The 21952-nt window shown below is 38.7% G+C and overlaps 1 protein-coding gene across 2 annotated transcripts in view; it reads left to right on the top strand.

Annotated features, from left to right (window-relative positions):
• GLG1 (golgi glycoprotein 1) overlaps positions 1 to 21952 on the top strand; it is a 146774-nt gene that overhangs the window by 96993 nt on the left and 27829 nt on the right. For both annotated transcript variants that reach the window (XM_059043721.2, XM_059043722.2), the window contains exons 4-10: positions 3982 to 4197; positions 9129 to 9332; positions 10235 to 10306; positions 11252 to 11435; positions 14996 to 15210; positions 18983 to 19104; positions 21056 to 21157. In XM_059043721.2, the coding sequence (XP_058899704.2) occupies positions 3982 to 4197; positions 9129 to 9332; positions 10235 to 10306; positions 11252 to 11435; positions 14996 to 15210; positions 18983 to 19104; positions 21056 to 21157 (1115 nt within the window). The remainder of the gene's footprint in view (positions 1 to 3981; positions 4198 to 9128; positions 9333 to 10234; positions 10307 to 11251; positions 11436 to 14995; positions 15211 to 18982; positions 19105 to 21055; positions 21158 to 21952) is intronic.

Here is a 21952-nt window from a genome sequence, read left to right as displayed (position 1 = left end):
TACTTTACTTTCCTTGGAATTAACCTATGTCTTGGCTCAGAGATAGGCTAAAGGGGTGTAATTAGACTTCTTTTTCTTAACATTCACCTACACCTACAATAGGATGCTGTTGATTCAGACAAGTTGGAAATCAGGCTCTTTTTGTCCCCAAATGGAGAATGCAATCACTTCTGTCATCAGTCAGTGCTCTCACACATTGTACAATCTGCTTATGACTGAGGCGTGTCAGAATGGTTTCCCCAGGAGGCTGACAAACATTCCTAAGTGTTTTGGCTATGAACTTGGACCAGTTGAACCACAGGGCATATGCTTCAAATAATAGGAGTTGGCATTAAAAAGGTTTGTAAAAAGATTATATATATTGTTATAAATGGATATTTAGTATAAAAACAAAAATAAAAATTATTACTAAAAATGTATAACATTATATGGATGCTAATTGGTGATATTTTTCAATCATTTCTCTTGGCTCAGTGTAAATATCAAATAATATTAGTGAAAATTGTGGTATTGAAATTTTTATTTTAATTTATTTTATTTTTTAGAATTAGTGATAGAAATTCCATGAAGCTGGGGATTTCTTCATATTGAAAGAATCACAAAGAAAATAGTTGCTATTTTTTTACCTCAAAGTTAATAATCACAGATCTTGCATCATATAGATTTGTCCCCATACTACCCTATTGATGACTTAACTCAGGACCATTTTCTCCCGAGGTCTTAAGGAAGACTCTACTCCAACCAGATAAGTCCTCAGCTTGTGTTCCTGACTTTCTTCATTATGGGATCTTGTGGAACCTGTTTTCTTCCTCAGACTTTATACTACTGAATCAGATATGCTTTATTCTTTTAAAGCAGTGACCCTTCTTCATATGCGTTGGGGCTTCAGAATAGAATAGCTTATTTTAAAACATTGATCTTCAGCTTCTAGGTTCAGTATTGTGCACCTCAAACGCCCTATGTGACTCGTGTACATACCAGTTTGAGTGCCGTGTGGAAATTTAGCTCATAGACTATGCAGATTCATCAGAATAATCTCCCCTATTGCTGGTTTTATCCATCTATATTTATAAAATGAAACTGGCTTCCTTGTAATGTATATGTTATGTTATGGCCCTCTTGTAACCTTTTGGGGTGTTGTGGTTTTATAAAAGATTAACGTAACAGGGACACTTCTCCCTCCCTAGAGGGAGATTATACTAGAGTCAAGAAAATTAAATATCAGGAAGAACATAGTTGCCAACAAAACATTTGATTCTACTACCTCTCCCTCTTATCTTCTTTCTTAATTTTGGAATCCTTCCAAGGAGGAAAACAACATCATACGAATAACTGAAGACTGCCAACCAAACTTTTTATTTACTCTCCATGACTGAGTCAAATATTGCCTGCTTTTCTCCTGCCTCATGTCAAAAATAGAGTGACGGGCTTCCCTGGTGGCGCAGTGGTTGAGAATCCGCCTGCCGATGCAGGGGACACGGGTTCGTGCCCTGGTCCGGGAAGATCCCACATGCCGCGGAGCAACTAAGCCCGTGAGCCATGGCCGCTGAGCCTGTGCGTCCGGAGCCTGTGCTCCGCAACGGGAGAGGCCACAACAGTGAGAGGCCCGCATACCGCAAAAAAAAAAAAAAATAGAGTGACTATAGCATTTTTTTTTTTTTTTTTTTTTTTTTGCGGTACGCGGGCCTCTCACCGCTGTGGCCTCTCCCATTGCGGAGCACAGGCTCCGGACGCGCAGGCCCAGTGGCCATGGCTCACGGGCCCAGCCGCTCCACGGCATGTAGGATCTTCCCAGACCGGGGCACGAACCCGCATCCCCTACATCGGCAGGTGGATTCTCTCAACCACTGCACCACCAGGGAAGCCAATTCCTGTGTTTTTTATGCAGGGTTTTTCCAGTGGTTGAATTATAAATGCTGAGATTTTCAAGCAGCTATTTCTCCTTTCACTTTTGAAACTTACCTCTGTTTTGCTTTAAAAAAATCACAAACAAATAAACAAAAACCCCTTTTCTTGGAAATACATTCATGGCCCTCTCTTTAGGCATCACCCCCAAAAAAAGAGCTCAAGGTTAAGCTGAAAACATTGCATTCAGCTTGTTGACTAGTGAAGATCTCTGCTGCCTCTTAAAGCCAGCGTGAGGCTGTTTAAATTTCCAGGTTTGCTTCTTTAAAAGTAAACACAATTTCTTCTCTTGAACTGAGTCTTTGTCTTGCTCTGCATTTAATCCTGGGGTTAGACATGAAGAGACCCACCAACCCATAGGACAATTAGTATGTGGTATGTCCTTCACCCTAGCACCTTTTGGAAAAGGAGATTGTATTTGTCTTATCAAGTGTACATGTTTACCATAGGTGGTGTAATAGTAGAGAATGGTCTCTGTTGGTTTAAAAACACCAGTAAAATATTCCCTTCTCATTTATATGGAAACAGACACTTACATTTGGCTCCTTCCTCTTGTCAAAACTGCCAAATGCAACAGGCTTTTTCTAAACAATCTTCTCTGCTTTATAATTCAAGCTTAAAACCCTGTAAGTAGATTTCACTTTTTTATGCCTGAATTTCAACATGTTGGGGCTATTTTCCTTCATTAGCGCTTGTGATTTTGTGTACTTGGCAAGAACACTACCCATGTAGAGTCACGCTGTGCTTGATCCACTAGATCATATGTTTAAACCACCCAAATTAGGCTTGCAATGGCCTTCCCCTTCCCAAACTTCTTGCCAGACTGCACTGAACATCATTTTTTAAAATAAATTTATTTATTTATTATTTATTTTTGGCTGCATTGGGTCTTTGTTGCTGCGTGGGGGCTTTCTCTAGTTGTGGCGAGTGGGAGCTACTCTTTGTTGTGGTGCACAGACTTTTCACTGCGGTGGCTTCTCTTGTTGCAGAGCACGAGCTCTAGGCGTGCAGGCTTCAGTAGTTGTGGCACACGGGCTCTGGAGCGCAGGCTCGGTAGTTGTGGCGAACGGGCTTAGTTGCTCCGCAGCATGTGGGCTCTTCTTGGACCAGGGCTGGAACACGTGTTCCCTGCATTGGCAGGCAAATTCTTAACCACTGCGCCACCAGGGAAGTCCCTAAACATCATATTTAAACATATTTCTGTTCTAGACCACAGTGTTGAAGCTGGGATTCTACTAGGTTCAAAAACATATGTACAAATCCATAGTTAAGGTCTTCCCTGGTGGCGCAGTGGTTGAGCGTCCGCCTACTGATGCGGAGGATGCGGGTTCGTGCCCCGGTCCGGGAGGATCCCTCATGCCGCCGAGCGGCTGGGCCCGTGAGCCATGGCCACTGGGCCTGCACGTCCGGAGCCTGTGCTCCGCGGGGCGGGGGCACAGCAGTGAGAGGCCCGCGTACCGCAAAAAAAAGAAAAAAAAAGAAAACAAATCCATAGTTAATTCAGAACACATTAATGTCATGTCAAGAGGTAATAGTATGCCTTCCTCCCTCCCTCCCCTTGGTCATTAGGTTTACCTAACATTAATAGTTTGCTGTGTAGCTTGGCTTGGGATATGCAACTAGACTTTAGTTCTGCACCTGTTTTTCAGACCTATTCCTTAGACTAATCTTCTCACTGTCCATTGTGTACTTTACATGGATAAAGGGACTTCTCAGTAGAATCATTATAAAAAGAGCTGTTAAAAGCTCTTTTCAATAAATACATTTTAATAAATTTTCTCAACAAAGCTGAAAATTTTTAAAAAGCTCTTTTTACTCGATTTAAACATGAGTTCTACCTAAGCATTTGTATATGTATGTATTTTCTTGCAAAGCATATGAATCTGGTATTTCCTAGAAGGTGCAACGATCTGAGTAGGCATGGCACACTATTTTCTTTAAAACACAAGCATTTCTAAGTGTTTTCCTTTTTCTTCCCCGGAAGAAGAAACAAGGAAATATCATTCTCTCTTTTGTAAAAGTTGTTTGGTAAGAGAATAGAATACTTGTGTAAAACAGCCACTTTCCTTTGAGCAGATCAAAGAGTGTGCTGATGAACCAGTTGGAAAAGGTTACTTGGTTTCCTGCTTGGTGGATCACCGAGGCAACATCACTGAGTACCAGTGTCACCAGTACATCACCAAGATGACAGCCATCATTTTCAGTGATTACCGTCTAATCTGTGGCTTCATGGATGACTGTAAAAATGACATCAACATTCTGAAATGTGGGAGCATTCGGCTTGGAGAAAAGGTATCTGCTACAGTGCCTTCACCAAAGGGGTCTTACAGACTCGATGAATGAAAAGCTCTGTATGACTGGCATGGAAAAAATTTAGGGCTAGAGGTAGACTTAAAGTTGAGGTCCAGACAGCCCCAATATCTAAGGCTAGTTGGCCTGTGGGTGCACTTCATCTGTTTTTAACAAAATGTTTCAATACTGTATGGGGGCGTAGAGGAGTCAATATCTGCTAAGATGAGTGTTAGCTTCAAAATGCAAAACCATCTGCTGGTGACCTATAATGTTCCTCTAGAAAAGCATTCGGTAGTCCTGTGGGAAAAGTAGTCTGATGAGGAGAGACTCAAGTTCTCTAACCTTTCTTTGCATTTACCTCACTGTTGCCATAAAAAAATTACTTAGTAAGCACACCAGTATAAAAGAAGATAACGTATTTAAAAATTAGAAAATTTTAAAATATGGAAGGTACTTTTAGCTCCTCAGAAGAAAGCTACTCTGTAAATGTGATATATGTTATGTTCATCTCAGGAGAACTAGTTTTAGTAAAGACAGGAAAGAAAATAACTACCTAGGCTCTTCTTCCTTAATTATATCTGATCTTATTTTTGTCCTTACTAGTCTGTTGTCCGGAGGGTCACAATGGAGGTTCAGCCAGGTTAATGCTGAATTTGTTTGCTTAGCAAAATTGAAAGAACTCCTGAAAAGTAGCAGATGCCAGTGGGAGAGGTAGCCTGAGACTTGTATACGGTGTCAGCTGTTAATTGCTGCTGCTCGTTAACCTGCGGTTTAGGAAGTACAAGAGGAAGCAAAATCCATTTGTGCCTTTGCCCTCTGTTCAGAGCGCTGTGACTTGCAGGCTTCCGTCCCTGACTGAGGGGTGTGGTGTTAGAATTCTGGAACTGCACACACCAGTTCACATGAAGGTTTGAGTGCTGGTTATTGTCTGGCTGTCACCGAATACCCTTTGCTTCATACCAGCACAGGGCTCGCCCTTTCACAGGGAACCTCTGAGTCGGTCTTGAGAGCCCTGTGAACGGGCATACAGCTTTCAGGCAGCTAATGAAAGGCCAGTTTTAATAAAGAAGGGTGATTCTTCACTTTGCCAGCGCACTGTAGAAATGGCACAAAAGCATTTGAGTCACCCTGATAATTCAGGAAGCGCCTCTGACTTTATTTAGGGTGTTGGGGGTTATATCCAGTTCCAAACCTCGCTCTTAAAAACCTTCATGTAAATGTAACAGACATACTTTTCAGGAAGCAGTGATGACACATTTTCATTTTTGTGGTTAGTGCTCCATGCTGCAGAGCAGACCGTTACAATTCACCTCTCTTTGTAGTAGTTCTTCCCTATTGCCCACCAAGATAATCGCTGGTTAGCTTCCCACTAGCAATCTGCAATGTCAGTGTAAAGCCTGCTTTCAGCTGCGTGTACAAGTTACTAAGTCTGCACTGACTTGAACCATGGCAGAATATAATAGTGCCAGAGCCCAGACATGTGACAGTGAGGATTGATTTTTCAGCTTAGTTAAAATAACGAAAAATGTTTCCATGGACCATCCAAATGCACATTTTTGTCATTTTCATCTTTGGCTAAACCTGCCAGTTAGATGAATTTCTTTTTACTCCAGACCCCCACCCTAGCACCCTAGAATGACTCATGCCTGCACTTCTGAAAAAGCATGTTCCTTTCTATGTAATCCACCCTATTGCTACAGCCAAGTTTAAAACTAATAGCAGTCTGTCCTCAGCCCTTCTTTGCCTTTTTCTAACTATAGTTTACTTCTCTGAAGCCAAGTTATTTGGTTTTGAAAATTATCCTGAAAATTTATAAAGTCAGCTTCTGACCACAGAAGAGAACACACTCATCAGTTTTACATTTTTTGCCCTGAAGTTTGCAAACTCCTCTGAGACTAGCTTTGAACTCACCTCCAAAGGGCAGAGGAGCGGGGTCATGGTTAATCTGTTTATACCCTGCCTCTGTATGAACATATAAATGTCATAATTTCAAAACTATAATGATTTTTTCAGAATGTTAATATATGTAAATTTTTAGAACAAAGACTATATATTTAATAAAACCTTTAGAATTTTCTAAATAAATATTTTTTTAATGAAAAGGCAGATCTCCAAAAGTAAATGTAAATAATTTATGTCATTTGAAGAGAAAGCAGAATGTGGCATCCAGTACAGGAACTTAATTGCGGACAACTGCCCCATATTATTACTACTTTTATACTTTTCACACACTAGTTTTATCATCGTATCCTTTTATGCTTTTAACCAGCTACTTTGAATAGTTCAGACATTCTTTTTCTCTCTTTACCTATAGAGGTAGATCACAGAAGACATTACAGATGTTGAAATGGAGGATGGTTAATAGCAGATATGAAAACTGAGTTCTTGCCCACCTTTTTGTGATTAACGTTATCCTTCTCTGGTCTTTCAAAATTTTTTTTAAAAAGGACAAGGTGTATGGAGAAGAAAAAATATTACCTATTGAACTGCTAAAAACTGATCGGGACACTAGTAATAGTTTTAAGACAGACATTTGTCTCACCACAACAGAATTTTTAAAATTCATTGTACGTCCATTTACAGTATCATTTGTTATTGATATGTCAAGCCTGCATATTAATAACTTTTTAAAACTTAACCCTAAGTAATTTCATTTTCTTGTAGGTAATATGCTGCTGTACAGTCCCTTGCTTTCATTCATATTCAGTAATAACCCTACAGTCTTCTCTGTCAAATATTTGCATGCATTTCAGTTGTATAACTCAAATCGGCTGAACCAAAAAACTCAGAGACTCTGGGAAACTGAGAAGAATTCCTGAAATATCTTTATTAGAAAAAAATTATCTAAAGTTATGATGAATGAAAACATCTAATGGAGGTGATGTTATGGCACAATACTAATATGTGGTGCTATAATTAAATTTACATCTCAGATTCCTTAGAAGTTCTCAAACCATGGTGCTGGTGCATTTAAACAGTTGTAAACCCTAAGTATACAGGGAAACACTTAGACTCATTACAGGGAAATCATTTCTTTACCCTGTGATGTCAGAACTAAAGGGTAAGTCTAAATCATGAGTTGACTATCATGCTATTATTTTCAGCCTCTTTTATATGATTACGACCTAATTGCTAGCAACCTCTCAGTAAGTTATTATGAGCTACTAAAATTTGGTATAGGACATTATTTCATTAACACAAAATCATGTTTATAATAATCTCTTTTAAACTGTAAATAGTAAGTGACTGATATGTTTCCAAATCTTTGTTATCATAAGTTTGTTTTTCCTTTGGAAAGTGGAAATGGGTAGGGCTCTTCTAAGTGGGCCAAAGTCAGACACATTTTAGTGTCACTCATAAATTAGGAAGAAAAAATAAGCCTTACTCTGGATTTCTGGGGTTTGTGTCCACTTTTCTCTCTGTCCTTATCTTTTTGTCACTTGTCCTTCAGAGTTTTTTCTCCCTTCAGAATTACTCTCTAAAAAAACTTTTTGCTCATCTCAGGTTTCTAAGCATTGGATGAAATCATAAAGCTAGTGAGAAAGTTTGAGGTACAGATAGAAAATAGGAAGGCACGAGAATCAGCTAGTATAGTGTGCTTCCTGCTCTTTTTTGGATCAGAAAACCTTTTGAAATTTAATGAAAGCTATGAACTCTCCTCAGGAAAAATATACAAAACCCGCATACAAATTGTAGGAGTTTCATAGCACTCCAAGGTCTAAAAAATAAATGGTGGACTGTTAGCTAGGTGCCTTATGTTCTGCAGCCTGGACGAGTTGATAAACTCCTCTAGGCCTTTGTTTACTCAACTGCACAATAGGTATCACTGCTCGTAGCCCCTTTTCACAGGTATATTAGGAGATAACATGAAAACTTTCATGAAAATACTTGGAAATTAATGTGCTGTGGAACAAACCCTATTAAAACAAAATGGAAAAATACTATATACATTTTTTTGTTGAACTGAAATTTTAGTAAAGTAGATGTTTCCCTACCTAGTTATAGGAGTCTTATATACAGATGATTTCATAAACATGATATTTTACTAGAATGAGATTTTATATACACACGTGTGTGTGTGTGTGTGTGTGTCAGTAAAATGATAACACTGAATTTTCTGCTGCTTTGGTTTGGTATATTTATGGATATACCTCTCAAGTTTCTGAAGCATATCTTCTGAGAATAAAAGATTAGGACTCTTGAATAGAAAATGTTTATGGGAAATTTTTCATAATTTGAACGATTGAGTGCTTGTGGTTGCTATGGGGTAGATGCAATGTATAATTAAAGATAATTGGATGGTTTTAGGAACTCTCTCAAAAGCAGTTTGTATAAATGGTGGTAATCTTGTTAAATCATATTAAGATAAATCCAGAACATCAAAGTGAACATTACACTAAAGATTGGGGTCTTTGCGGACAGTATAAACTAGAAAAAAGAGAAAGAGGGTCTCTATGACATATTTTCTCAATGAATTTTGAGGTTTGTTTTTATTTTTTAAACCTGACTAAAGCACTATTATTTGAGAAATACCTAGCCCTTAGAGGTAAACGAACAGATATTTCTGCAGTGTTCTATCAATATTGACATGAACTGTGATCACTGCATTGGGCTGATGTAACTTCTTTAAAATTTTCTGACATTTTAAACTCTGAAAAGTCAGGTTCTTGTTTCTAGTGCAAACTAAACTGACTTAAATTTCCCAGGATCTGTATTTTCATTTACAGCTTGCAACCACTACATTCTTACCAAAGATTATCGAGGGCATTTTCTGTAACTTCCACAGTGTGGTTGGTTCTCACCCTATTTCTCGATAGAACATTGATAAACTATTGTGTGTTGAGTTGGTTTTTTTGTTTTTAACCAAATGATGTTTATTTGATGCTCATGGTGGTGAGAGTTTTTAAATGTTAGTATCCTTGCTGTTTTAGGATGCACATTCACAGGGTGAGGTGGTATCATGCTTGGAGAAAGGCCTGGTGAAGGAAGCAGAAGAAAGAGATCCTAAGATTCAAGTCTCTGAACTCTGCAAGAAAGCCATTCTCCGGGTGGCTGAGCTGTCCTCAGATGACTTTCACTTAGACCGGCATTTGTATTTTGCCTGCCGAGATGATCGGGAACGTTTTTGTGAAAATGTGAGTCAGCTCAGAAACTGTTCTTTGCTTCCTTTTCTTCCTAAATATTTTTTTGTACTCGATTCCAAAATTAAACCAACACAAGCTGTCACATGTAGAAAAGTCACTGAAATGGAAGGTGGAGTTGGTCCCAGGATAACAGAAAGTTATCTGGGTACTGGATACGGCTGCTCAGCCTTGAGGTAACATCTAGTTAACACTTGGCTTCGAACAGTCTCCATACGTTGTTTTTTCTACTCTATCTCACTTCTCAATTTCAGTTCTTGGAAGTCTGTTTTATATATAGGAATCCTATCTTACCAGGGAATCCCATTCACATATATTCCATGGCTAAAACTTGGCCATGTTACGTATTTATATTTGACTGGCTTTGGCTAAGACAAAGAAAGCAGCAGGTGGCTAACTTTTAAAACCAAATCCTTGGTTACTACCTGCATGCCCTATAGAATAACCTTCCAACCCTTTAGGCAGAAATATAATCTCCATCTTTACTGCAAAGGACTGAGCGTGACTTGTGTACACTCCCACTCTGCCTGCTGTTTTGTATTAATAGCTTTAACTATCAGAACCACTGATCAGAGCCAATGCTAGAGTTTTATTGACTCTAGCGTAAAGTTGTAAGAAGACAGACTCATTGACACTTCTCTTGGTTTCGTAATTAACAGTACGTCTGGGAACACATGACAGTGTATTCAAATACCATGGGAAATTTTTTTTCATCTTTACTGAGATCATTATTTTCTTTCAAAGGCAACTAAATTTTATAGATGGCTGAGCCATGTGTTCAAAGGTAGTCATCGTTATAATAATTTAACAGAAAGTTCTTTATAAGATTGTGGTTACTGCCCAGCGTAACTACTTAGCTAGTGATGATGATGATGATGATATATTCCATCTTACAGACACAAGCTGGTGAAGGCAGAGTATATAAGTGCCTCTTTAACCATAAATTTGAAGAATCCATGAGTGAAAAAGTAAGTATTACTTTGAAACAAACTAGCGTTGTATTCATTTTCTTAAAAGCTTTCTCAAATCCTCTCAAACGATATTCTTATAAACTCATACCAAAATATAAAATACTGATAGAGCTTGTCCTTTTCAGGGGTAAGATATTTGGCTTTTAGTAGGAAACCAAAGCATATTTCACTTAAACCAAAAAACTTAAGCTTCTCGTGATATCTGGACTTTGGGACCCCAATGGGGAATCAATTTGGGGAATAAAATCAGATAATTTTATATCAGAATTACACTGAAGCCATGCCTATGTACTCAAGAAGTTTAGACTAACCAAACCAATATGCTTCATAGATAATTAGCAATTTAATTTTTCAGCAACTGTCTCATTAAGCTTTCTCATTGCTGTTAGTTCTCTGTCCCTGGATGAATGCAAGAATCTTTCATGACTTTTGAAAGTCGTTATTTTTGGCTTTGCTATCCTGTCACTTACTTTCCTGTGCAGCTGAAGAAATGTTTTTCATTTCACTTCCTTATATCATTTAGTATTGAATAATTATATTTAAAAAGTATAGACTGGAGCTTCCAGAGTGTTCTGTCAGTTGCCACTTTCATTCTGGTGAAATTTACTTTAGGGATATTGTTGAAGAGGAAAAGAATACTTTGTCAAGTTAATGTATTAGAATCTACCAAATATTTATGTGTTTTGGACAGTTGCTATTGTTGCAACAATCAGCAATTCACCATAGAATCCCAGGCTTTCCTGCTCATATACCCCTACTTCTTGCCACACTAGTTCAGCACACTTGTGCTCAATTTTAACCAAACTTAAACATAGACATTTTGGTAACTACTGCAGTTGTTTAGTGTACTTGGCCATGAGCCTCTGCTTGTCTTAGAGGTACATGTGAACGGCTCAGCCTCCTGAGCGGTCTCACAGCTCCCTTGGTGCCCTCTTTCCTCAGTGTCGAGAAGCACTGACAACCCGCCAAAAGCTGATTGCCCAGGATTATAAAGTCAGTTATTCATTGGCCAAATCCTGTAAGAGTGACTTGAAGAAATACCGGTGCAACGTGGAAAACCTTCCTCGGTCCCGGGAAGCCAGGCTCTCCTACCTTCTGATGTGTCTAGAGTCAGCTGTGCATAGAGGTAAGAGTTAATTTCTTTTTATCTTTTTCACTCCTTTTTGGATCGTTTCCTCCTATGTGGGCTCTTTTTTTTTTTTTTGCGGTACACGGGCCTCTCACTGTTGTGGCCTCTCCCGTTGCGGAGCACAGGCTCCAGACGCGCAGGCTCAGCGGCCATGGCTCACGGGCCCAGCCACTCCGCTGCATGTGGGATCTTCCCAAACTGGGGCACGAACCCGTGTCCCCTGCATCGGCCGGCGGATTCTCAACCACTGCACCACCAGGGAAGCCCCTACGTGGGCTCTTTTGAGTGCACTTGTACCTTGTGACTCAGGTAAGCAAAACTCTAGGCTGAAGGCTTGGTATCCCTAAGTCTTATTGAAGCCCCTTCCTCTTAACTCAACAGCCCTAAATTTTGTTTTTCTTTACATCCCAGCTTTTTTAAAGTAAGGTGTATTTCTCAAATCCAATTTAAAATTTTTAAAATGCATATCACAGCAATTTTAGGAGAGTCAGGGAAGCGTAATGATTTAGCATATGAGCTTTGGGTCAGAGAGACGTGACTTCAAACGATGGCTCTATCAGGAAACTAACTGCCTGGGGACCATTATTTATGTTTCTTAATCGTTCCAAACCTCATTTTTCTTATCTATAAAACAAAAATATACCACCTGTGTTGAGGAGTTCTTGTGAGGATTGAGTGAGGTGTTTTGGCATAGCACGTAACATATGATAAGTGATAAGTACTGTTATTGTTCTAACAGTGTTGATATAAAGAAATTAAACAGTGAAAGAAGGAAGGATTACCTTATAAGGTCAGACTCAGGGTCTGTTCAGTCCAAAAGTCAATCCCTGATAAAGGAACTAAGAAGGATGTATAAAAGGTCAGGGTCATTCAGAAAGAACATTTCTTAACATGGACTGTAGGATGTAAAAATGAAATTCCTAGCTGTCGAATGAATGATGCTAGGACAGTTGCCTAGTGATTAAAGAGTTAAGTGGGAAAAGATCAGTTGTTAAATAAAACTCAGAACTTTTTGTTGAATTTTTTTCTCATATCTGGGTAGTGAAAGACTCCTAAGCTTAAAAGCAATGGAATAGCAACGAGAGACCATGCATGTTTGGTATTCTTGCAAACAAAGGACATTTTGGAGGAAATTGGAGAATTTTGATTATGGTCTGGGTGTTTGATGAAATTTTCTTGAAATGTAAAGGTGGAGATTGTTGACTACTAAAAGCATATTATAAAGCAGTATGCATAACATCTAATTTTTGTATTTAAAAAATAGTTAATCTCCTTAAACTGCAAATTAACAGGAAACACAAAAAAACTCAGCAAATAAATGGCCAGAGGATATGAACAGATAATTCATAGAAGTTATACAGATTTTTAATACTAAAAAGTCTGACCATGTGAATGTTAGTAGGATGTGGAAGAACTGGAACTACACTATTGATGGGAATTTTAAATTTCTGCTTTTGGAAAATAGTTGCTCAGTTTCTTAAAAAGTGCCACACACATCATCTACCTTATGACCCAGCCGTGTAAATCCTAGGTTACCCAAGATATATGAAAGCATATATCCATATAAACTCTTGTGTATGAATGCTCAAAACAGCTTATTTGTAATAACCCCAAACTGGAAATAACCCAAATGTCCATCAGCAGTTTAAGGGATAAATGAATTGTAGTATAGCCACATAATGGAATAATATTACTTAGCAGGAAAAAGGAATGCACTGTTGATTTGTGGCTGAATCTCAAAAAATCTGAAAGAAGTCAGACAAAAAAAAAAAAAAGTCCATAGCGTATCATTCCATTTATATGAACTTTATTTATATGAACTTCTGAAAAATGCCAACTAGTAAAATAATCTGTAGTCACAGAAAGCAGATCAGTGGTTGACTGGGCATGGGGTAGGTGGGTAGAGAGGAAAGGAGAGGAGGGATTCTAAAGGAACATGTGGAAGCTTTTGGAGTTGATGGTTATGTGTTCAGTATCTTTTTTTTTTTTTAACATCTTTATTGGAGTATAACTGTTTTACAATGGTGTGTTAGTTTTTGCTTTACAACAAAGTGAATCAGTTATACATATACATATGTTCCCATATCTCTTCCCTCTTGCGTCTCCCTCCCTCCCACCCTCCCTATCCCACCCCTCTAGGTGGTCACAAACCACCTAGCTGATCTCCCTGTGCTATGCGGCTGCTTCCCACTAGCTATCTGTTTTACGTTTGGTAGTGTATATATGTCCATGCCACTCTCTCACTTTGTCACAGCTTACCCTTCCCCCTCCCCATATCCTCAAGTCCATGCTCTAGTAGGTCTGTGTTTTACTCCCGTCCTACCCCTAATCTCTTCATGACTTTCTTTTTCTTAGATTCCATATATATGTGTTAGCATATGGTATTTGTTTTTCTCCTTCTGACTTACTTCACTCTGTATGACAGACTCCACGTCTATCCACCTCACTACAAATAACTCAGTTTCATTTCTTTTTATGGCTGAGTAATATTCCATTGTATATATGTGCCACATCTTCTTTATCCATTCATCTGTTGATGGACACTTAGGTTGCATGTCCTGGCTATTGTAAATAGAGCTGCAATGAACATTTTGGTACATGACTCTTTTTGAATTATGGTTTTCTCAGGGTATATGCCCAGTAGTGGGATTGCTGGGTCGTATGGTAGTTCTATTTGTAGTTTTTTAAGGAACTTCCATACTGTTCTCCATAGTGGCTGTATCCATTTACATTCCCACCAGCAGTGCAAGAGGGTTCCCTTTTCTCCACACCCTCTCCAGCATTCATTGTTTCTAGAGTTTTTGATGATGGCCATTCTGACCGGTGTGAGATGATATCTCATTGTAGTTTTGATTTGCATTTCCCTAATGATTAATGATGTTGAGCATTCTTTCATGTATTTGTTGGCAATCTGTATATCTTCTTTGGAGAAATGTCTATTTAGGTCTTCTGCCCATTTTTGGATTGGGTTGTTTGTTTTTTTGTTATTGAGCTGCATGAGTTGATATCTTGATTGTGGTGATGGTTTCATTGATGCGCACATATGTCAGACTTATCCAATTGTTTTTTTAAAAGTGTAGTTTATTATATGTCAGTTATACCTCAGCAAAGCTGTTTTGTTTTTTTCTTTTTAATTTCATAAGTTTTCCCAGATGGCAGTGACAGCTCAAAGAAGAGTTGGGGAGCTGTAGTGAGAATTTGAAGTGAAGATTTGTCCACAAGCTTAAAGGGTGTAAGCCAGTAGGGATTTTCCTGGCTTTCATTTTTACCCCAGTAGTTATCTTATTGATAAGACTTCTGTTGGCAAAACATATGCATTACTCGTTCAGTAGTATAAAATTCTGTATAAAGCAGAACACTGACAAGGCAAACCCTAGTCTTTGGAGTATTAAACTCATTTTATGATGATAAAGCTTTTGCTAAATTCTCTGCTTTTCAGTCTAGATAATAGTGTGACTGGTATATTCTAGGGAAAAACTTGTACTTTTATTTTAATATGTGGTAATGTCTGATTCTGTAGCTCACCATCCATAATGTTGTGACTTAAATCCTAACAGGGCGGCAGGTGAGCAGTGAGTGCCAGGGCGAGATGTTAGATTACCGCCGCATGTTGATGGAAGACTTTTCTTTGAGCCCTGAGATCATCCTGAGCTGTCGGGGGGAGATTGAACACCACTGTTCTGGATTGCATCGAAAAGGGCGAACCCTGCATTGTCTGATGAAAGTAGTTCGGGGGGAGAAAGGGAACCTTGGAATGAACTGCCAGCAAGCGGTAAGGACAGATTTTCCACTGCCATTTTTAATGTTACATTTTATCAGCCGAGGAGCCTCTTCCTGACACTGTCCCAGCTTATTTATCTGAATCACTTGTGACATCACAGTGAACCTTAGCTATTAAGAAGTAGACACAAAATACTGTTTCTTCAGGCATATCAGAGTAACAACGTGGAATTTGCTGAGAGCAGAAGTTTGAGCTCATAATAAGTAAAAAGAGCTACACAGTAAACTTAAAGACATAGATAAAATGCATCGTTTACTGGAGTGTGTAAAGAAGAGATATCTGGCTAGATTGCATTTACTAAGGCAAACCAGGTTCTGGTAAATCAGAAAAGGTCTTCCAGCAAAAGAGAATGTGCCTCTCCCACCACGTTTGGTTGAGTTGAGCCTGAAAGAGAGCTGAAATGAATGGGAACTTTCTAAGATTCTTTTTCTATTACTGATATGCAGCATGGCACGAATTCATGGCCTGAAGGATCAAGAAAGCATGTCGTTTTCAAAATCCCACCATCTTTTCTTGTTCAACAAGGGCAGCTGTGCGTGGGAGGGTCTGTCTTTCTCTACCACCAAACTCTACAGTCTGTTCTGTAAAGATAGTTGGAAAAAATTAGCGTGGTTTGCCTGAGAAGATAAAGTTGTTCTTGATCCAGTGTTCGTAAACAGTTGAGTAACTATAGATCAGGTACATAGTATAATTTAACAAAATATTATAATAGATACAGTGCATCTGTTTCATTACCATTATCCATGTTTATTGCTTTTTACGGAATAAGCGTCTTTGAGCAATTTACAATACGAAATGTAACAGTGGCATCCTGTACAATGAATTCTGTGGTTTCCTATATATTCCCTTAGGAAGCACAGAAGATAGCCTTATACTCTAAATTAGAAGGTTGAGGTTCTCTCCTAAGTGAAACTTTAGAAAACTGCAACTCATTAGTCTCTTATTTTTGTTGTTGGCAGTTTTTATTAAAGACTGAATATTAATTGAATTTGATTTTCCTGCTAATCAGGTAAAATTAGAATTTTACAGTCTGAAACACAAAATTTCCATAGAATTTTGACGTGGAGTAAAATTTCATCTTAGCTTCTATTACTCACCCTGACCCAGAGTGGACAGTAACTTACACATCCCATAGTGGGAAAAATAGACAAAGGTCACCTCTTATCCAGAATACCAAGCCTAGCTAGGAAGAAGTCTTCTGGATGTAGTTCCTCAGGAGCAGTCTTTGCTGGTGATTGTCCTGGGAAACTTCTGTGACAATGTGTGTGCCTGGGCCCCAGACCAAGAACAAATCAAGACATTTCATCCTCAGTGCAGCGTGCAAAGGGGAGGGTGGTGGTCAGGAATAAACTTATATTTTTACTGAGGCTACACTTTGTACTAAGGTGTACGGAAAAAAGAAATTAGTTTGATTTTATTTGGAAGCATCTAGTTTACCTCCAGGGCTTTTTGAAATTTAGCTTGTTGAGAGAGAAATACATAGCACCCACCTCATGCTTTGTGCCCAAAAGAAACGTGCTTCCAAACCTAGAGGTTAGCCTCAAAAGGTAAAATACCTGGTTTTGTCCACATTAAGTTTAGCTGAGTGGGCAAGAAACACTTCATTTTGTATTTTATGGACCTGTGGTCTTTAGTCTTTGCTCACATAAATTGAAGATAGGTGATCCAAAGGGAGAAAGTTTTCCTTAGACTTCTACTTTATTATCCATCCTCAGTCAAGTGGAGGAATGTTTTGTAATAATTTGCTTTTCAAAGTTTCTTTCCTTGATACAGTAGACTTCCCTATTGGTCTGTGGTTGACCATTAATTTTCCCTTGTTCTCTGCTTGGTGGTGCTTTGATTTAGTGATCTCTTAACAAAGAGTAAAGTGAATAAATAGTGAAGCATAAGAATAATTATTATCTTAATGAGTATATACTCTTCCAAATACACTGTGATCATGAACTTAAATTCTTTTCAGTTATGGCTGAACAAATCTGGGCCCAGTCTCTCCTAGGCTAAGGAGACTGCCGTCTATTCTCTAGACTAATTTTTTGGAAGCATTTTCTCATGTTTTCCTAAGCAATCGGGGCAGGAATAGATGTATAATCATGTAATAATTCACGTACTTAGTGTTTATTTCCCACACTGCTGTCACTGGATTCCAGGGTAGCAGTGATCCCTTGAGCCTTTGACCACCTAGAGTCTGTAGGGCATTCATTGTCTTCTTTTAGAACCTGCAGTCTGGTACGTGCACGGAGAATTCTCAAAGTTTGCCTGTCAATCATGGATATTTAACTGATAAGTTCTTAGAGAAACTTGCAGACTCCCATGATGCTTATAATGTCCCTCAGAAAAAGAAGTAAATATTTTGGTCTTTGTCAGCAAATTAAAATTGGTAGTCATTTGACAGTAGTAGTAATCTTCCTACTAACCACTGCATTTTGAAGCTTCTCCAGATTGCACCAAGAATTGGTATAAATAAGTTCCATCCCAGAATATTAGATATCTTTCATATTTCTCTCATCTTGATTGTTGACTTCTTTTAGGAGAGACAAAATTGGGATTTTCTTTTGATCTTTGTTCTCTGATCAAGTATGTGATGGGGTCAGTGCTTTCATATGAGCCTCTATAGGATTATAGGTCAAATGTATGAGGATCAGAGAAGGCTCCTACAGAGGCTAAATCAATGACACAAAAAGGGCTCCAATTCTTTAACTTGGAACAAAAGGAACCCCAACCAGAAGGACCGTAGTTTTCAAATTTGCTTTGTGTTATTTAAGATTCCCACCCCAAACACCATCTGCTACCCATCTGTAGTAATAATGATCTTTTACATCTGTAAAATGCTTTGCAGCTTACACAACCTTCTATATATTACTCTTCCTTATAATTCTTTGCAGTTAAAGAAACTGGAACTTAGAGGTTAATCAACTTGCCTTTGTTCTCAAAGCTAGTATCTGGCAGAGACAGAACTATTAATAGAACTCAGGTTTTCTCATCCTTAATTTAGAGCTTTTTCATCTTTGCCCCGACTGCTTTCTCCTCACACAGGAAAAAAGAATCTGAGGCACATCTTCTCATGCTTTCACTTTATTCTATGACAGAGTGTGGACCAAGCAAAAGTAAATGTTAAAGAATATATCCTCATTTTCAACTGCATAATGACAAGTATTTTTCTGTATTACTTGTAATGAACAAGCTCTGGTTTATCTCTTGGTTATATAAAAAATAGTTGAGGAAAAATAGGAAATTATAAGTAATATTCTTGTTTTTTGTAATTGGTATTTCTTGCAACTGAAATCTCACATCTCTTTTTAATAAAGCAGAATATACTTGTTTTATGCCATTGTCTTTGCAGAAAAATTCAAATTCTAGATTTTTAAGACCAAATTAGATCTCTAACTGAAATATCTTCTGTTTACTCTTCTCCACTCAACTCTGGCTTGGCACTGAGTGTCAGATTTAGTAATTTGATTAACAGATGTGAGGAAAGAGGCAGCTTTTATATTGTAAGGTCCTCTTGTTTTGCACACATCCAGGGATGGTTCAGACAGGTAGGCAAGCTATACCTACAATGAGTTAAACAGAAAAACTTGCAAAGTAGAGGAACTAGTTGGAAAGTATTTGACAAGAGCTGTTGAGCTTGGCCAGTGACAATTGTAGTACCTTGTTAAGAGTACATTGTGATATACCAGACTGAGAACTGATTGAAGACATGACATTGCTCATCCTAGCTGTATAAGTGACTTTCTTTCTTCCTTCTTAATTTTTCTTAATCCAGCTTCAAACACTGATTCAGGAGACTGACCCTGGTGCAGATTACCGCATTGATAGAGCTTTGAATGAAGCTTGTGAATCTGTAATACAGACAGCCTGCAAACACATAAGATCCGGAGACCCAATGTAGGTTATCTTATTTGTGGTATTGTATTGTATTTGGCAGTGCAACATGGGGAATATATCCCCAAATGACTTTCCGGCAGTTTAGCAACTTAACTGAAATTTTGTTAAGCAGGAACACATACCAGCTTTTGTTAAAACTAGTATTGAGGGCTTCCCTGGTGGCTCAGTGGTTAAGAATCTGCCTGCCAGTGCAGGGGACACGGGTTCAAGCCCTGGTCCGGGAAGATCCCACGTGCCGCGGAGCAGCTAAGCCCGTGCACCACAGCTACTGAGCCTGTGCTCTAGAGCCCGTACGTGAGCCACAGCTACTGAGCCTGTGCGTGAGCCACAGCTACTGAGCCTGTGAGCCACAACTCCTGAGCCCGCGAGCCACCAACTACTGAAGCCTGCGCACCTAGAGCCCGTGCTCCGCAACAAGAGAAGCCACGACGATGAGAAGCTTGCGCACCGCAATGAAGAGCAGCCCCCGCTCACCGCAACTAAAGAAAGCCCGCGTGCAGCAACGAAGACCCAACGCAGCAAAAATAAAATAAATTAATTTTTAAAAAACAAAACAAAACCAAACCAAAAAAACTAGTATTGGGATTGAGACTTGGGCTCTGCCTCATCCATGATGTAGAGAACCTAGACCCAGCATTGTGACGATGTTTGTTGACAGTGACTGAGCATATACAGTCCTAGACATTAGGTCACTGAATAATCCTACTCAATGGTCAAATAAAAATTAGAGAGAAGAACTTGCAGGATAAAATGAAACATGCTTTGGCTCTATACTTTTCATCCTATGTGTATTTTGTCTCATATACATTGGCAACTTGATAATTATTAGGGAGTAATTAATTATAATTGAAATAAAACACAAAATGTGGTGGCTGGAGGGGGTAATCATAGACAAAATGAACTCTGAAGTTATATCCAAGATCTAGGAAAGCTGTAAAATGCTATAATAAAGCATTTGAGTCTCATGTATTGGTTTTATTCTATATGATGTGCAAACAGCTCTTAAAACCAGGTTGCAAGTAAGAACAGGTTTTCCATTCTGCAAAAATCTTTATAGTCTGCAGCCGGCAGTACCCAACTGTGTGAAACAAATGCAGTCCATGTTTCTCATCATTCTGCTGTGCATATACTCCAGATGTTCATGCTGTGGTAGGAGGTTACAAAAAAGGGCTTCTTCCTTGAAGCTCTTTGTATGGTTGGTGGAGGTAGACAAATACGCTTACACTCTTAAGACTGATTAAGACTATTTACCAATATGAAAATAACTGTGTCAACTATTAAGGGGGCAGGGGAGAGGGAGGAAGGAGGGAACTGCTACAGAGTAAATAGATTTGAGATACTGTCAATTAAATGCAGGTTATGGACCTTTTCTGGGTTCTGATTTGAGCAAACATGAAAAGGCATGAGATAATTGGAAAAATTTGAATGCTGACAGGATATTTCGTGATATTAAGGATTTTTAGATTTACTTCTTTGGTGGATAATGGTATTATGTTTTCATATTATAGAGAAACATGCTGAAGTATAATACTTACAAATTAAGTGATAGGGTATCTGGGATTTATTTCAAAATATTAGCAAGGGGGGTATAGGGTTAAAGCAAACTTGGCCATAGGTTGATAAAGCTGTGGGAAGGGAAGATGGATATTATGTGATTCTCTACTTTTGTATGGTTGGAAGTTTCTCATAATAAACAGTTAAATATAAAGCAGCTGCACACAGCTCTTGTATAAGCTGAGTCCTAACTGCTAAGTGGCTCTAAAGTCGATAGAAGGCATGAGCACTGTTAGGTTGAGTGAATTTGAGAGATTCTCAGGAAAGTAAGTCCCTGATTGCCCTAGGAAAATAGCTAAATGGCTTTTTCTACAGACCAAGCAATACTGGTGTGAGAGTTCTGAATCCATTGTCAGAACTTTTTCTAGTTACAATTTCACCCCTGTTTTATGCCCAGGATCCTCTCGTGCCTGATGGAACATTTATACACAGAAAAAATGGTGGAAGATTGTGAACACCGTCTCTTAGAGCTGCAGTATTTCATCTCCCGTGATTGGAAGTGAGTATTTTGTTTTGTTTGGTCTGTTTTTTTTTTTTTTTTTTTTTGGCCACGTGGCATGTGAGATCCTCGTTCCCTGACCAGGGATCGAACCTGTGCCCCCTGCATTGGAAGCGCAGAGTCTTAAGCATTGGAAGTGAGTATTTTGAATCCATAGTAAGTTAAGTCTCAGCCTGTTCTCCTGTGTAGTCACTATCCCTTGTATTTTTAAAAAATAATCAGTAGTAATTTGTTTTTGTTAAGTTGTGGGATAGCTGACACTCTAATCTCCAGAAAAACCTCTTTCTTGCTTTCAGAACAGTATCTAAAAGCAGAGACAGCCCCTGCAGGTCTATTCCCAAGTGTCCCCATTAACTACTACATTGAAAGTCAGGGTCAAGTGTTTCTGATACCACAAACATCTATCTAGAAAGAACTTGGGCAGCTGTGGGACAGCAGAAGCATCTTCAGATATGTCTCTTATAGTGATTTTTATTTTTATTGATTTGTCCTGGGTTTGGGAGTTTGCTTTATTTCTTTTACTATTCAAAGTTATTGAATTTATTCTGTCTTAAGAAGCTCTTCTCAATAAATGACTACTTGATTCTCTTCTCATCCTGTTAGCCAGAAAAAAGGGGGGAGGTAGGTGAAATAGAAGTATATCTCTTATGGTCAGAATAACTGTTTATTGGCTGCAATCCCTCCCTCTTTCCATGTCTTATTTTCTCTTCTCATCTCCAGACCAGGCTGTTCCTCCTGCCTCCCAAGTTCAGCTGCTTCCTGATTGTTTTAAGCCATTGTAATTTGGTCATTAAT

The sequence above is a fragment of the Kogia breviceps genome, chromosome 18 (assembly GCF_026419965.1).
Source record: "Kogia breviceps isolate mKogBre1 chromosome 18, mKogBre1 haplotype 1, whole genome shotgun sequence".
NCBI lineage: Eukaryota > Metazoa > Chordata > Mammalia > Artiodactyla > Physeteridae > Kogia > Kogia breviceps.
The sequence above is the reverse complement of the archived record's forward strand: the minus strand, read 5'-3'. Positions and strand labels throughout refer to the sequence as shown.